General features: G+C 39.4%; 1 protein-coding gene across 4 annotated transcripts in view; it reads right to left on the bottom strand.

Moving 5' to 3' along the window:
- Window positions 1-16,621, bottom strand: part of mylka (myosin, light chain kinase a) — a 151,486-nt gene that overhangs the window by 60,395 nt on the left and 74,470 nt on the right. For all 4 annotated transcript variants that reach the window (XM_067443257.1, XM_067443258.1, XM_067443260.1 and 1 more), the window contains 3 exons: window positions 13,256-13,459; window positions 11,924-12,058; window positions 5,325-5,477 (listed from right to left, as the gene is read on the bottom strand). In XM_067443257.1, coding sequence (XP_067299358.1) covers window positions 5,325-5,477; window positions 11,924-12,058; window positions 13,256-13,459 — 492 coding nt within the window. The remainder of the gene's footprint in view (window positions 1-5,324; window positions 5,478-11,923; window positions 12,059-13,255; window positions 13,460-16,621) is intronic.

Genomic DNA, 16,621 nt, shown 5'->3' with positions numbered 1-16,621 from the left:
TAGATTTTTTTCATTCATCTGTCCCTTAAACTGTAATACAAAGACAAATGTGAAGTATTCTACAATTAATAAATCGGGAGATACAACCAGATTTTCTAGTCCAATTTCTATTTGCCATCAATTAGCAACTGTATCTTCAGTAGTCCACACACAGACCTAACAGTGTCCTGCACTGCTCTTCAGTCACACATGATTATTCTACAAGAGAAAAGTTGGGCGATATCCTGTGTCAAACATGTTAGAACTATTAGATGATGCACTTTAAAACGGCTTCACTACATCTGAAAGTTAATGGATGCCGCAGACCGTAGGAGCCTGACTGTATCATCAGGTCATTCGGGAATACAGCTGTTTTATACATAGCTTCTTGTCCTCTGGTGCACTGCTTAATCTGCTCCTACACAATTTAAGAGACACATCATTCTGGGTATTCATAATTCTAAGTATTTCTAAGTCTGAGGTACGTATGTGTACACACGCTCTTCCTTTGCATACAGTTCATATTTGTCGTCCTAAAATTTTATTGTCAAACACCTCTGAAAGAAAGCCCGATCTGAATTTTTTTTTGACTGATGAAAGTTTCAGAGGCACTGTGTAAACATGTCTGACACAACATGAGGTCGTATTTATTTTTTTAAAGTGCAACATTTTTGGACTTGGTGTGTAAGGACCTTTACAATAACGATTTTCTGTTTAGATTTTCTTATTAAGTTTAGATAAGAAATGTTCTTTAGACCAGTGGTTTTCAAACGTTTTGGTACCGCCCGCTTTAAACCTCAAAATATCTGCCCACACACACACACACACACACACACACACACACACACACACACACACACACACCTCTGACTACTAAAAAACAGCTTTAAACTAAAAATTATTAATATATTAATATTATTTATTTATTTATTTTTTACTAAAAAACGTGTAATGAAAAACACCTGCAATATTGTCTTAATTTAAAAAATTGGTAAGAAAGAATAATAGATGAGAACTTATCTTTTAATTTATATAAATTAAACACGTTTCAGTGATGCTTTGGCAAAAGCCCTCCAAATCATTGAATTCAGGTGTTCAAATAACATTTATGGCCACAGGTGTATAAAATCAAGCACCAATGCATGCAAACGCTTCTACAAACTTTTATGAAAGAATGGGTCACTCTCAGGAGCTCGGTGAATTCAAGTGTGGTACCGTGATAGGTTGCCTCCTGTGCAATAAATCCATTTCCTCACTACTAAATATTCCACGGTTAACTGTTAGTGGTATTGCAACAAAGTGGAAGCAATTGGGAACAAAAGTAACTCAGCATGAAGTGGTAGGTCACATAAAATCACAGTGTATGGTGAGGTGCAGTGCACAAAAGTCACCAATTTCCAAGTCACCAGTCAATAGCTAGAGCTCCAAACTTCATATCTCCTTCATATTAGCTCAAAAATATGAGCTAATCTGAGTTTCAGATTATTTTTTGAATATCAGGATTATCGCCAATACTGGTATATTGCAACACCCCTAACCGGAGAATTAAACATCATCACTAGCATCTCATCAAGCACCACATATAAACAGACACTTTAACTTTGACACCAACTTTATGGACTTCTACAAAACTTCTTATATATATAAAGTATTGTTTTAAAATAATAGCAGTACAATGTGACTAACCAGAATAATCAAGGTTTTTCGTATATTTTTTTATTGCTACGTGGCAAACAAGTTACCAGTAGGTTCAGTAGATTCTCAGAAAACAAATGAGACCCAGCATTCATGATATGCACGCTCTTAAGGCTGTGCAATTGGGCAATTAGTTGAATTAGTTGAAAGGGGTGTGTTCAAAAAAATAGCAGTGTGGCATTCAATCACTGAGGTCATCAATTTTGTGAAGAAACAGGTGTGAATCAGGTGGCCCCTATTTAAGGATGAAGCCAACACTTGTTGAACATGCATTTGAAAGCTGAGGAAAATGGGTCGTTCAAGACATTGTTCAGAAGAACAGCGTACTTTGATTAAAAAGTTGATTAGAGAGGGGAAAACCTATAAAGAGGTGCAAAAAATGATAGGCTGTTCAGCTAAAATGATCTCCAATGCCTTAAAATGGAGAGCAAAACCAGAGAGACGTGGAAGAAAACGGAAGACAACCATCAAAATGGATAGAAGAATAACCAGAATGGCAAAGGCTCAGCTAATGATCACCTCCAGGATGATCAAAGACAGTCTGGAGTTACCTGTAAGTACTGTGACAGTTAGAAGACGTCTGTGTGAAGCTAATCTATTTTCAAGAATCCCCCGCAAAGTCCCTCTGTTAAAAAAAAGGCATGTGCAGAAGAGGTTACAATTTGCCAAAGAACACATCAACTGGCCTAAAGAGAAATGGAGGAACATTTTGTGGACTGATGAGAGTAAAATTGTTCTTTTTGGGTCCAAGGGCCACAGGCAGTTTGTGAGACGACCCCCAAACTCTGAATTCAAGCCACAGTACACAGTGAAGACATTGAAGCATGGAGGTGCAAGCATCATGATATGGGCATGTTTCTCCTACTATGGTGTTGGGCCTATTTATCGCATACCAGGGATCATGGATCAGTTTGCATATGTTAAAATACTTGAAGAGGTCATGTTGCCCTATGCTGAAGAGGACATGCCCTTGAAATGGTAGTTTCAACAAGACAATGACCCAAAACACACTAGTAAACGGGCAAAGTCTTGGTTCCAAGTGGCCAGCCCAATCTCCAGACCTTAATCCAATTGAGAACTTGTGGGGTGATATCAAAAATGCTGTTTCTGAAGCAAAACCAAGAAATGTGAATGAATTGTGGAATGTTGTTAAAGAATCATGGAGTGGAATAACAGCTGAGAGGTGCCACAAGTTGGTTGACTCCATGCCACACAGATGTTAAGCAGTTTTAAAAAACTGTGGTCATACAACTAAATATTAGTTTAGTGATTCACAGGATTGCTAAATCCCAGAAAAAAAAAAAATGTTTGTACAAAATAGTTTTGAGTTTGTACAGTCAAAGGTAGACACTGCTATTTTTTTGAACACACCCCTTTCAACTAATTGCCCAATTGCACAGCCTTAAAGGGGTACTTCAGCGCTGGGAAGATGAATCTGTATTTAAACTGGGTCATCAATGCAGTAGAAATGTGAAATTATTTTTGAATTTGGTGTCTTCTAGACTGAGAAAAGACAGAAAATGTATTTTTGTCCCATGGGGATGAAAGACTACAATTCCCAGAATGCTTCGCTGCCCTGTGAGGCCATTCCCAACACCACCAACTTCATTACTGTGACTGAGTTAGAAGACACTACAATTAAAAACTAAACGTGTCTGTTCAATATAATGAGTGAGTCACCGCGCGAGTATCACAGCACTGAGCACTGACTGCACGAGTGATGAGAGCTGAGGTAATCACGACTACATTCGCGGCATACATTCACACAGGAGTTCAGTCTGGCGCGTTTCAGTTCATGCCTTTGCAAGCTTAACTTTCATAGAAATTAATTTGAGATGTTAAAAGACTTACATTGCTCACCATAGCTCCGTTTAAATGATCCTGTCTGCAAGCTGAGCTCTCCCTGCCAGCTGAGTGTAATCTCCCCATCCCCCATGCGCAGATTCAAAAAATGCGGAAATAGCTCCCTCTGCTGGCTGTAGTCTTTAGCCTCTGGGCAAACATTCCTCCTATGATGCAAAAATCGTCATTTTGCATCATAGGAGGAATTTTTCCAGAAATAAAATGCATAAATCTCTCGTCTCAGGGAGATATGAGGGGGGAAAGCACAATAATTTGAATATTCTCCAGGGTTTCCACTGATACAAAGCCATATGCTAATCGCTGAAGTAACCCTTTAAGAGCGTGCATATCATGAATGCTGGGTCTTGTTTGTTTTCTGACAATCTACTGAACCTACTGGTAACTTGTTTGCCACGTAGCAATAAAAAATATACTAAAAACCTTGATTATTCTGGTTAGTCACATTGTACTGCTATTATTTTGAACAATACTGTATATATATATACACACACACACATTTACACACACACACACACCACATATGTTCAGTAAATACTCATGTAGGGTGATATATACAGCATAGCAAATTATTCAAACTATTGTCTGAAAACAGAGAAAAAATCTGATTTCAGAGGGTAATTTCCCTTCAAGTTGTCCTCTGAGACTCCGATCAGATCCAGCCACTGCAGCGTGTGCTTGCGTGTGTGGGAAAAGACTGGTATTTTACATTTTTAACCCACTTGAACATGGAACCTCCGCCATTAGACAGCCTCACAGACTGCAAAAGAGCAGATGTTTCTCTAATCCCGAGGACCTTAAAATAACTTTCTAAAAAAACATCTATGATATTCACTTATCAACGGAGCACATAGCAAACTCCTCCTACAGTGTATATGAGAGAAGTTTAAACTCACAAGGGTCTTTTCATTTTTATGATTTAAGGCTTCAACATACTCGGCAAGAACAGAGAAAAAAGTTCTCTCCCCCAGGGCTGCGAGAACAAAATGACGTCTGTTCTCGCAGCCCTGGTTCGGGAGTTCTCGCAGCTTGTTCTCGACACATCACCTGAGCAGAACTTTTTTCTTGCGGGTGTCCGAGAACTATTGTGTGATTGGTCAGACATTTAAAGTGGGCGTGGTTAATGCGGAGAAACGCAGATGATCGGCACCTGCTTTTCTCGTGAAGTATGGAACGTATTGCCAGAACGAACTTTGTTCTTGTTCTTGCCATCTCGAGAAAACGAACACATTTCTTTGTTCTTGCAGAGTATGTTCCAAGCTTTAAACACACTCAGAGTTGACTATCAAAATCAGGGGCAAGAATTTAGGCCTATTCAAGAAATTTGACAATTATATGAGAACCCCGATTCAGTTCAATTTAGACTCACACTGACAAGTCTAAAAGTATTTACATATGAAAATATGAGGAAATTGAACTCAAATACTGCTAGAGCTTTTCTCTGAGCAAAGAATTTGCTCAGTGACTTAATCAGTTGGCTTTTTGATGACTTTTAGTGGATGTATGAAATCCGTTCTCCTAGCAGAGTAACTACAGGTGTAGAGAATCACGCCAACTATCAATGTAACATTTGACAACCACAATAATTTCACAAAGTCACTACTTTTTGTGAAATGTTTAGGTTGAATATTTTACAGTCTAACGCAATGACATTTAGACATTTTTAAGTGTGACTTCAGCATCCAATACATCCAATCAGCATCCAACCTGAACACAAAAACTTTCATGCTACTTTAAATTTGGACGCATTCTAATGTACTAGCAAATAATAATAGAAGAAAGAGGCTTACCTTTAACCAGCACATGAGCTGAACATACAGCTCTGCCATGATCATTCACTGCTACACATGAATATACGCCTGCATCCTCCAAAACAGCGGCCTGAACTTTCAGCTGAGCCTTACTATTCTCAAACACAGTATGGGAATATGGAATGGGCTTATCTGAAAATATAGAGAAAGAAAAAAGAAAGAGACTGTTTCAGTAACTGATCATCATTTTAAGTTCTGAGAACTTTATAATGTTACACATTCTGAGAAAGGAATTCAATTATTCTTAATCCATTACATAAACGTGGAGCTGGAAGGTGAGGTTATCAAGACATAGATAAAAGTCCAGCCAAAATACTTATCTTGGAGCGGTCATAATAAGAAAATAGATGGTGCATTAATGTCAGTGGTGATATTTTTCTTGGCCAACCCAGAAATGTTGTCCCTCTGCCTAAGCCCTATAGGATTTTTCTATTGGCTTTTAGAATATTGCAAAATATAAGCTCTCTGTCTAGGTTTATGTGTAATGGTTATTTACATTTTTGGTTTTGTTTTCACTGCTCCGATTGCCTTAAGCCGGGTTCACACTGTACGATTTTGGCCATCTGATGCAAATTTTGATTCTTACTTCTTAGGACTCACCACCCCATCTTCCTGCTTATGAGGAGCTCCTGGAGGTCGAGAGTCATGTGGTGGATATATTTTACATCAACTAGTCCTGCAAGAGGCAGGAAGCACAGAAGAAAAGCAAGCTTGAGCTAAGGGTTCCTGCAGCCTCAGTCACAGCCTCCAAGCCGGGGTTAACTGTTCTTTCCCGACTTACATAATGAGTTATCCAAGTTGTGGAAAAGACTGTTCTCTTTTCGGTTAATCAGGCCCTCAATATTGGGGCTAAAGAGAACTGTTATGGAATGATGCTGCGGGTTGAAGAGATCCGTGCCAGCTATCTCTCATTCAACGTTGTGTTATCCCTGAAAGTCCTGTCACTGCCCACCAAACCCTGCCGAACTACATCTGATTTGATGGACAGAGCATATATGGCGGTGGGTCAAGCTGGTGCGTGCCTGCACACCATGGCCATCATGCAGCCATACCAGACCGACCTTTTAAAAGACCTAGATGAGGGCGAGGGGGTTGGGCCAGACGATGTGTCAGATGTTACTAAAGAGACCCTCTCGCCCAAAGTCTTTGAGTAAGAAAATGGATCTGAGGACCATTATTCTTGCGAAGAAGGCTTCAGGCAAGAGATTGCCATTGAGGGCCTCTTCTCAAGAGGTCTATGGGAGGACCATCATCTCTTGTGGCACATAAATTGTCTAGAGATGTTGGCTGTTTTCTGGGCTCTGAGGAGCTTTCTCCCAAACCTCAGGGGCCACCATAACCTGATGAATCCCCGAGACATTAGAGTCTATATCAGTGAGGTTCAGCCGAGCAGAGGTGGATTTATTCGCCCGCTGTAGTTCTCTATCACGCCTTCAGCTCCACTGTGCCTGGATGCCATGGTTCAGACATGGCTAGGGCTGTGTCTTTATGTATTTCCGCCGATCCCTTTGCTCCCAGGAGTTCTTGAGAAGATCTGTCGGGATGGTGTCAGTCTTGTCTTGGTAGCCCTGTTCTGGCTGGCCTGAGTATGGTTCTCAGACATTATATCACTCCTGGCAGGTCCTTCATGGGAGATCCCCCTCAGGAAGGACCTGCTTTCCCAGGCCGGAGGCAAAATTCATCACCCATGGCCAGAGCTGTGGAAACTGTGGGTCTGGTCCCTAAGAGGGCTCAGTACCTAGAGGCTGGCCTGTCAGCAAGAGTTGTCGAGACTATATTCAAATCTAGAGCTCCATCCCGAGGAAACTATATGGCCTAAAGTGGAATGCTTTCACTGGGTGGTGTGGGGAGGACCCAGTTAGTGGACTCTTCAGTGCTGGATTTCCTCCAGGATTGCTTCTCTGCTGGTCTCTCTCCCTGTCCACACTTAAGGTGTACGTGGCAGTAATAGCCATTTTTCATGCCCCTTTAAGTGACGGACCTCTGGGGAGGCACCAGTTGGTCACCGTTGCCTCTTTTGCCTTTGGCCTGCTTAGTTGGGGGACACTAAATATTCTGCATTGTACAAAGTAGGGGTGGGCAATATCTCAATATTTAAAATATATCGAGACATTTTTTAAACACGATATGGATTTTGACATATCGCATATATCGATATATTGTTTATATTTAATTCTGATTCCACCACTTTGCTTGTTTGCCTTCTCTGTGCTGTGCTCACCCCGGCTCACTCGCTTGGATTACACGACACAGCACATTTGTGGTGATATGATTGTTATACGTTTTATTCATCATGATAATCTTCACAAATGGACACAGCTTTTATGAATTTTGAAGCCTAAATACAACAGACAGAAGCAAAAAGCTATATGTAGGCTATAAACGAACCATTAAGCTTACGAAAACTTTTACAGAATTTATTTAAACAGTATTTTTCCTGAAAGTTTGATTTAAAATTATTTGCGATTATATACACAATGGTTTTTTTAAAGTGGATTAGTGAGAAGATGAGTTTTAATGTTAGGTGTGATGACATCTAACTGACAAACTCTGTATGTAGTCCTATGTAGTAAAAGCTTTAAATAAAAAAATATATATATATATATATATATTATATATAAAAAATTATATATAAAATATATATATATTTTTTTTATGTTAAAAAAACTTTTTTTTTGTATATTTTTGTGTGAATGTATATGAAAAATGGGAAATGTACAGAATAGCATACGACCATACTTATATGTTGTCTCTTTGTTTGCAATATAATTCACATTGATTAAGTGTTTTTAAATGGCTTTATTACTAAATGTTCCAGAGACCACCAGGATTCAAAGAGCATTCCTTTCAAAATCATGAGGAAAAACCTTTTCTTTTTCTGACTTTTCTTTCTTTTTGTACAACCCTACTTTTTCCAGGGATTGTAAAATCAGTCAGTACAGAAGCAGTAAGCTAGCGCTCGCTCTCTCTCTCTCTCTCTCTCTCTCTCTCTCTCTCTCTCTCTCTCTCTCTCTCTCTCTCTCTCTCTCTCTCTCTGTGTGTGTAATATTTCAGGGTGAGTGATGCATGTTTTGCCTTTATATGGTTGTAAGGTTTCATATTTGCTCAAAGGCTCCTGCTGCGGCTCACAGTTTCTCGGGGAAACCCGGAGTCGAACTCAAGAGACTTTCAGCAAGTCTGTATTAAGAACACCACAATCAGTCTTATATTTTAATTCTTCTTGACATAAACTGTAAACTTGTCCCTCAAATCTGATTGGTTGATTGCAATGTTGTTCCAGGACCAACAAAGATGTTGATTCAGGAACATGTTGTACTTGGTGAAATCCCGTTCACCGAAGGACAACACAGAATCTACAGTTTATATCATTATATCATATTCGATTATTGCCCTTCAACTGACTCGAAGAGTCACTATAGAAAAATAGATTATGGAAACACACTATAATTTGAAAGTGAATGTTATATTATTGAAAGGAACCCCATTAGACATTATCTTTCCTGTGCATGATTAGTAGGCTACTATTTCCTAAGGCAAGCATCACTAGTACTATTTCTTAAATGGACTATGACCATAAACCCCAACTAAACTATCACTTTAATAGTGCATTACAATTGACTAAAGGCCTGTTCACACCAATAAGTATAAAGATATCGATATAGTTCTAAAAAAAATAATTTTCAATATTAAAAGAATTACAGAGGTCACACCACAGTTATAATAATAACGGCAGAGAAAAACTATTTAGTTTGAATCCCTTTCAGAACTATTTTATCCATCTTATGAATATTAAAAAACATCAGCTAATCAGAATCCATCCTGCTGTAATGAGCTTGAACGTATATAGTGACAGACAAGAACACACTGGAAATAAATAGAACGATGCTAAGAGAGTTATCATTATGGTTACTGTTCTTTTGTGAAAGGGCCTTAAGAACAATAACGTCACTCTACCTCAAAAAGTATATTTTATTACATCACTTATGTAGATGTAATGTATATATTATATTCACTTAGTAATAACAAAATATTTATATAGTACTTAGCTATACTTGGCTGTATAAACTTTGCACGTAGCTACTTTACTAACTTTTTCACTCAGTGTTTCATTTATGATTATCTTTTAGCCCTGTGACTTTTTTCATGTGTCACTGTTGTTTCCTGAAGAAACTGTTTTCACCCACTGCCATGTGATGTGCTAAAATTGACAATAAGTCCTCATCCTCCTTGATCTATCTGCTGCCTTTGACACTGTGAATCATCAGATTCTTCTGTCCACCCTCTCATCACTGGGCATCACAGGGACTCCGCTCCAGTGGTTTGAGTCCTATCTCACAGGTAGGTCTTTTAAGGTTGCCTGGAGAGGAGAGGTATCCAACACACATCAACTGACCACAGGGGTTCCTCAGAGCTCAGTGCTTGGACCTCTCCTCTTCTCCATTTACACTACATCACTGGGACCCATCATCTCGGCATGGATGAAAAAACATCACCTGCAGCTCAATCTAGCAAAGACTGAGCTGCTTGTTTTCCCTGCTAATCCGACCATACACCACGATTTTACCATCCAGCTAGGTTCATCTTTGATTACTCCTTCAGGGTCGGTCAGAAATCTTGGAGTAATCTTTGATGACCATCTGTCCTTCAAAGACCAAATCTCAAAGACAGCTCGGTCATGCAGGTTTACATTGCACAACATCAGGAAAATCAGACCGTTCCTTACGGAGCATGCAACACAGCTTCTTGTCCAAGCCCTGGTCATTTCTAGACTTGACTATTGCAATGCGCTTCTGGCTGGACTTCCATCTTGTGCAATCAAACCGCTGCAAATGATCCAGAACGCTACGGCACGTCTTCTATTCAATGAGCCCAAAATGGCTCATGTCACACCTCTATTCACCTCTCTGCATTGGCTACCACTCGCTGCCCGGATCAAATTCAAAGCTCTGACTCTTGCTTATGGATCTTCCACAAGCTCAGCATCCGCGTACTTCGACTCACTCCTACGAGTCTACACCCCCACCAGAAGCCTTCGCTCCGCAAATGAGCCATCACCATCACAGAGAGGCATGAAATCCCTCTCTGGAACTTTTTCTTTCATTGTTCCTGCTTGGTGGAACGATCTTCCGTCCTCCATACGCACGACACAATCACTCGCGTCATTCAAAAGACAGGTAAAAACTCATCTCTTCCATGAGCACTTAATCTTACATTAAAAAATAAAAAATAACCTCTTCCTCCTCTATTTCTCTTTTCTTCTTCCCTTTTCTGGTTTTTGCTACTCTGAGTAGTATACAAATCTTGGTATTTAGGGGACGTTTTGCATTTTCTTTTCCTCTTCTTGACTTCCTGTACTCCTGAGTTGTATGTCGCTCGCTTTGGATAAAAGCCTCTGATAAATGCATAAATGTGTAAATGTAAATAAAGTTTACTTGGCTTATATGTTGACATAATTTGTGTTACAGACATGAATAATACTGCACAGCTTGTTGAATAGATGTGTGCTATTATTTTTAGACAACAGACAATGAAAAATAGACGAAGAGCAGAAAAAAAAAAACCCACAGACAGTAAATGAGGGACCCGAGTCACGTCTAGAGACCAACACCACAGCGACTAGGTTTTCTATTCAGCACTAAATAACACCTTAGCAACTGCATAGAAACACGCTAAAATTACTTTAAACTCCTTAGCAACTATCTAGCAATGCCCTGGTGACAACCCAGAACACAGATCTAGCAATGGCCTTACAATGTCCTAGCAACCACATAGCAACACCCTGCCAACCATCCAGAAAACACTGGATGGAAGGATGGATGGATGGATGGATGGATGGATGGATGGATGGATGGATGGATGGATGGATGGATGGATGGATGGATGGATGGATGGAAGGATGGATGGATGGATGGATGGATGGATGGATGGATGGATGGATGGATGGATGGATGGATGGATGGATGGATGGATGGGACAAAATTCTAAAAATGGCTGCGCGTTTCTTTCTCTGCCGCATAAGTTTTATAATACTGATGAGGTTGCATTTACAATTTCACGTGGATGGCACTTATCATATAGCAGCCTATTTTAGCTGGAGAGAGAACAGAGTGATACCCAATCGCACACAATAACCCTCATAACCTTCTGTCGCAGACATCAGCAAAGATAGATATCAAGCAATTCATCTCTCCATGGCATGGCATAGGTGGTAAGAACATTTAAAATCCTCAGGTTTTTGAAAACAGCATTAATACAGCAACACTACTGCCCTCTACTGGTTACATAGAAGCTGCTTAACTTCACCCCCAAGGAGAGCTTTACTCGTCGTCTTACACACTAATACATCTGAGTCACGCAAGTAAGACTGATACCTGAGCAACTTTTAACCTCACATAATTGGCTAATGCCTGCCCCACATTGCAGCTGTAATATCATTTTGGGTTTGCATGGCTGCCACCTTTATTTATAGATTTTGGGACAGATGCATTTAAATGTATTCGTTTAGCAGATGTTTTCATCTGAAGTGACTCACACATGAGAATTACTGGCTGTGTCACTCAAACAGCGTGTCATCTTACCATTGTGCAGCCAGGAGAGCTCCGGCAGTGGTCGGCCCTCTATTGAGCACTGCAGGATGAAGTCCTGTCCCTCTGATACAGAACAATCTTTCAGAGTAGAGCTGAACACGGGGGGTTTAGCCTCCACCCTCACACCTACAACACACACAGAAAAACAGGAAATACACTGTAACTGGCCGTTTGAAACCACATAGCATCTGAAAGCAATTGGTTTCACCAAAAGGGGGCACTGTCAGACTAATAATATTAATAATGGTAACAATAATATATTATTATTATTTATAAATTGATAACATTTTCCATTAAGATTTTCAATTAGGTTAAAATATAAAATAATAATATAATCCACTACAGTAACTTTAAAAAATTTGGGGTCAAAGTTTGTTGGTTTGTTTGCTTGTAAGAAATTCATACTTTCAGTAACACTATTTTCTTACATGTAATTACTAACACTTAATAACAGTAAATGATGCATATCTATAAGCAACTAACCATAAATGAAACCCTGTTACACTTTATTTTAAGGTGTCATTGTTACAGTGTAATTATATATTTAAGTACTGAGTAATTTAATTAACTACATGCACTTTAGGTTTAGGGAAGGATTATGGTTTGGTATATGATTAGTTGCATAATTTACTGTTATTACGATGGTAAGTATATATAACATATACATATGTAACAAGGACATACTGAAAAGTAAATTGTTACCCCAAACCCTGAATCTAATTATATAGTGTGTCCTTTTATTAATTTAACTTAGTACTGTTTTGTATAATTAATTAAAATGTAACAAGTGAGCCTATTTTCAGGCGCTGTGTAATATTATTGCGCCTGCTGCACCCATGGTACGTAAAAATCATAAATTGTTGTGTTTTGATGCTGTGCTAAGCTAAAAAATACAATACAAAGTCATGGGAGGTAAAGTGAGAAGTTTCGTCAAATAATTGAGGGATTAAAACAGTGAATAGGTCGTAGGTAAATATAATAAAGACAAAAGATTAATAATTAGAGATGATCAGGCCTGTGGCTTTAGCTCTATTGCATTTCTAGACTGTCTGGAGGTTTTTTTTTTCATAAAGATATTTCATTAAAATGTATTTCTAATAACCTCACAGTACATTTAAGCCCTTATGCCTATATATATATATATATATATATATATATATATATATATATATATATATATATATATATATATATATATATATATATATATATATATATATATATATATATATATTTTTGTTTTTGTTTTTTTGTTTTTTTTGCAGACTAACCCGTTATATGTATTAAAATGTATTATGTAGAAAATGAGAACTCAATTCTTACGCTTGACAGTCAGACTCCAGTGGACTGCAGTCTTTCCTTTTTTGTTGGAAGCAGTGCAGCCATACTGTCCTGTGTCAGTTATGTGAGTGTTCTCCAGACACAGGACATGCAGACTGCCCTCCTGTCGTGTGCTGACGCCTGATCTCGGTCGGAGAGGAGCTCCATCTTTCACCCAGCTCACTGTTGGCACTGGAGAACCAGATACTGAGACAAAAAAGAATGAGATGACTCATTTAACAACATCTACAGTTCTTCTTACATATTTTACTCCAATTTCAAATGTAAAGTTTGTTTCCCCTAGCAAAGAAACAGTCATCACATAATCATTGTAGGATGTCTCTCGTATTTCCAGAAATTTGGACTAAACCACTCAATTCATATGGGTTAGTTTTACGATCTCTTTATGAACTTTTTGAAGCGTAGTTGCATAGCTGCCTGTCAATGGAGGGACGGAAGTCTAATGGGTTTGGAACGACATGAGGGTGAGGAATTAATGGCAATTTTGATGTGAACTAGCGCTTTAAATGCACTTAAAACTGTTAAACTTTATAGTGTGTTTTTTGACCCACTAAGAACATCTTTATCTGTTTTTCATCTTTATGTAGTTTAATAATTAGTTCTATTGGGTTTGAAATATGGCTAAAGTGTGCAGCCGAATGTACAAACATTTACTGTAAACTAATAAAATATACTATAATGTAATGTAAATTCTATTGAAACTTGAAACCCAAATTATAATGGGTGGCATTAACTACTATGTACTAAAATATTTTAAATAATCATTTTAATACAATGCACTTATTGTGTACATGTTTTTACATGTTTAGAATTACCTGAACATAATTACATCTGTAATACATTTCTGTAGTTACATTTATAATTACACTGTTGACATTTCCCTTACGCCTAACCTTACCCCTTAAACTGACCCACACCACCTCACCTGACCCTAACTTTACCCTTAAACTGACCCACATCACCACACCTCTCCCTAACTTTACCCTTAAACTGACCCACACCACCACACCTCTCCCTAACTTTACCCTTAAACTGACCCACACCACCACACCTCTCCCTAACTTTACCCTTAAACTTACCCACACCACCACACCTCTCCCTAACTTTACCCTTAAACTGACCCACACCACCTCACCTGACCCTAACTTTACCCTTAAACTGACCCACACCACCACACCTCTCCCTAACTTTACCCTTAAACTGACCCACACCACCACACCTGTCCCTAACTTTACCCTTAAACTTACCCACACCACCACACCTGCCCCTAACTTTACCCTTAAACTTACCCACACCACCACACCTGTCCCTAACTTTACCCTTAAACTTACCCACACCACCACACCTGTCCCCAACTTTACCCTTAAACTTACCCACACCACCACACCTGTCCCTAACTTTACTCCTAAACTTACCCACACCACCACACCTGTCCCTAACTTTACCCTTAAACTGACCCACACCACCACACCTGTCCCTAACTTTACCCTTAAACTTACCCATACCACCACACCTGTCCCTAACTTTACTCTTAAACTTACCCACACCACCACACCTCTCCCTAACTTTACTCTTAAACTGACCCACACCACCACACCTGTCCCTAACTTTACTCTTAAACTGACCCACACCACCACACCTGTCCCTAACTTTACTCTTAAACTGACCCACACCACCACACCTGTCCCTAACTTTACCCTTAAACTGACCCACACCACCACACCTGTCCCTAACTTTACCCTTAAACTTACCCACACCACCACACCTGTCCTTAACTTTACCCTTAAACTTACCCACACCACCACACCTGTCCCTAACTTTACCCTTTAAGTGACCCACACCACCACACCTGTCTCTAACTTTACCCTTAAACTTACCCACACCACCACACCTGTCCCTAACTTTACCCTTAAACTTACCCACACCACCACACCTGTCCCTAACTTTACCCTTAAACTGACCCACACCACCACACCTGTCCCTAACTTTACCCTTAAACTTACCCATACCACCACACCTGTCCCTAAATGTACCCTTAAACTTACCCACACCACCACACCTGTCCCTAACTTTACCCTTAAACTAACCCACACCACCACACCTGTCCCTAACTTTACCCTTAAACTGACCCACACCACCACACCTGTCCCTAACTTTACCCTTAAACTTACCCACACCACCACATCTCTCCCTAACTTTACTCTTAAACTTACCTACACCACCACATCTGTCCCTAACTTTACTCTTAAACTGACCCACACCACCACACCTGTCTCTAACTTTACCCTTAAACTGACCCACACCACCACACCTGTCTCTAACTTTACCCTTAAACTGACCCACACCACCACACCTCTCCCTAACTTTACTCCTAAACTTACCCACACCACCACACCTCTCCCTAATTTTACCCTTAAACTTACCCACACCACCACACCTCTCCCTAACTTTACCCTTAAACTTACCCACACCACCATACCTGTCTCTAACTTTACCCTTAAACTTACCCATACCACCACACCTGTCTCTAACTTTACCCTTAAACTTACCCACACCACCACACCTCTCCCTAACTTTACCCTTAAACTTACCCACACCACCACATCTCTCCCTAACTTTACCCTTAAACTGACCCACACCACCACACCTGTCCCTAACTTTACTCTTAAACTTACCCATACCACCATACCTGTCCCTAACTTTGCTCTTAAACTGACCCACACCACCACACCTCTCCCTAACTTTACCCTTAAACTGACCCACACCACCACACCTCTCCCTAAATTTACCCTTAAACTTACACATACCACACCACCTGTCTCTAACTTTACTCTTAAACTTACCCACACCACCACACTTGTCCCTAACTTTACCCTTAAACTTACCCACACCACCACACCTGTCCCTAACTTTACTCTTAAACTGACCCACACCACCACACCTCTCCCTAACTTTACCCTTAAACTTACCCACACCACCACACCTGTCCCTAACTTTACTCTTAAACTTATCCCCCCCCCCGACTCTTATCTCTCCTCAATATCAGCAAAATTCTTTGCAATATAATATGAACACAATAAGTACATTGTACTTATTTTTTGATGCAAGAACTTGTTTTATGTATTAAAAATGTATTTGTAAATACACAAATGTAATGATGAAGTTGCAGTTTAGTCCAATAACACCTTTAACAGGTAAAACATTATATATAGAATTATATAAATTAAATACAATTATTTAACAAGAGCACTAATACATTAGTCAACACATCAAGATAAGTGTACTTTAAATCAGAATCATTATCATTAAAACAATGTAAGTTGTACTATAAATGTACTTTAAAAAAGA

Source organism: Pseudorasbora parva, chromosome 5 (genome assembly GCF_024679245.1).
Source record: "Pseudorasbora parva isolate DD20220531a chromosome 5, ASM2467924v1, whole genome shotgun sequence".
Classification (NCBI taxonomy): Eukaryota; Metazoa; Chordata; class Actinopteri; order Cypriniformes; family Gobionidae; genus Pseudorasbora; species Pseudorasbora parva.
This window is presented reverse-complemented; position numbering and strand designations above follow the sequence as displayed.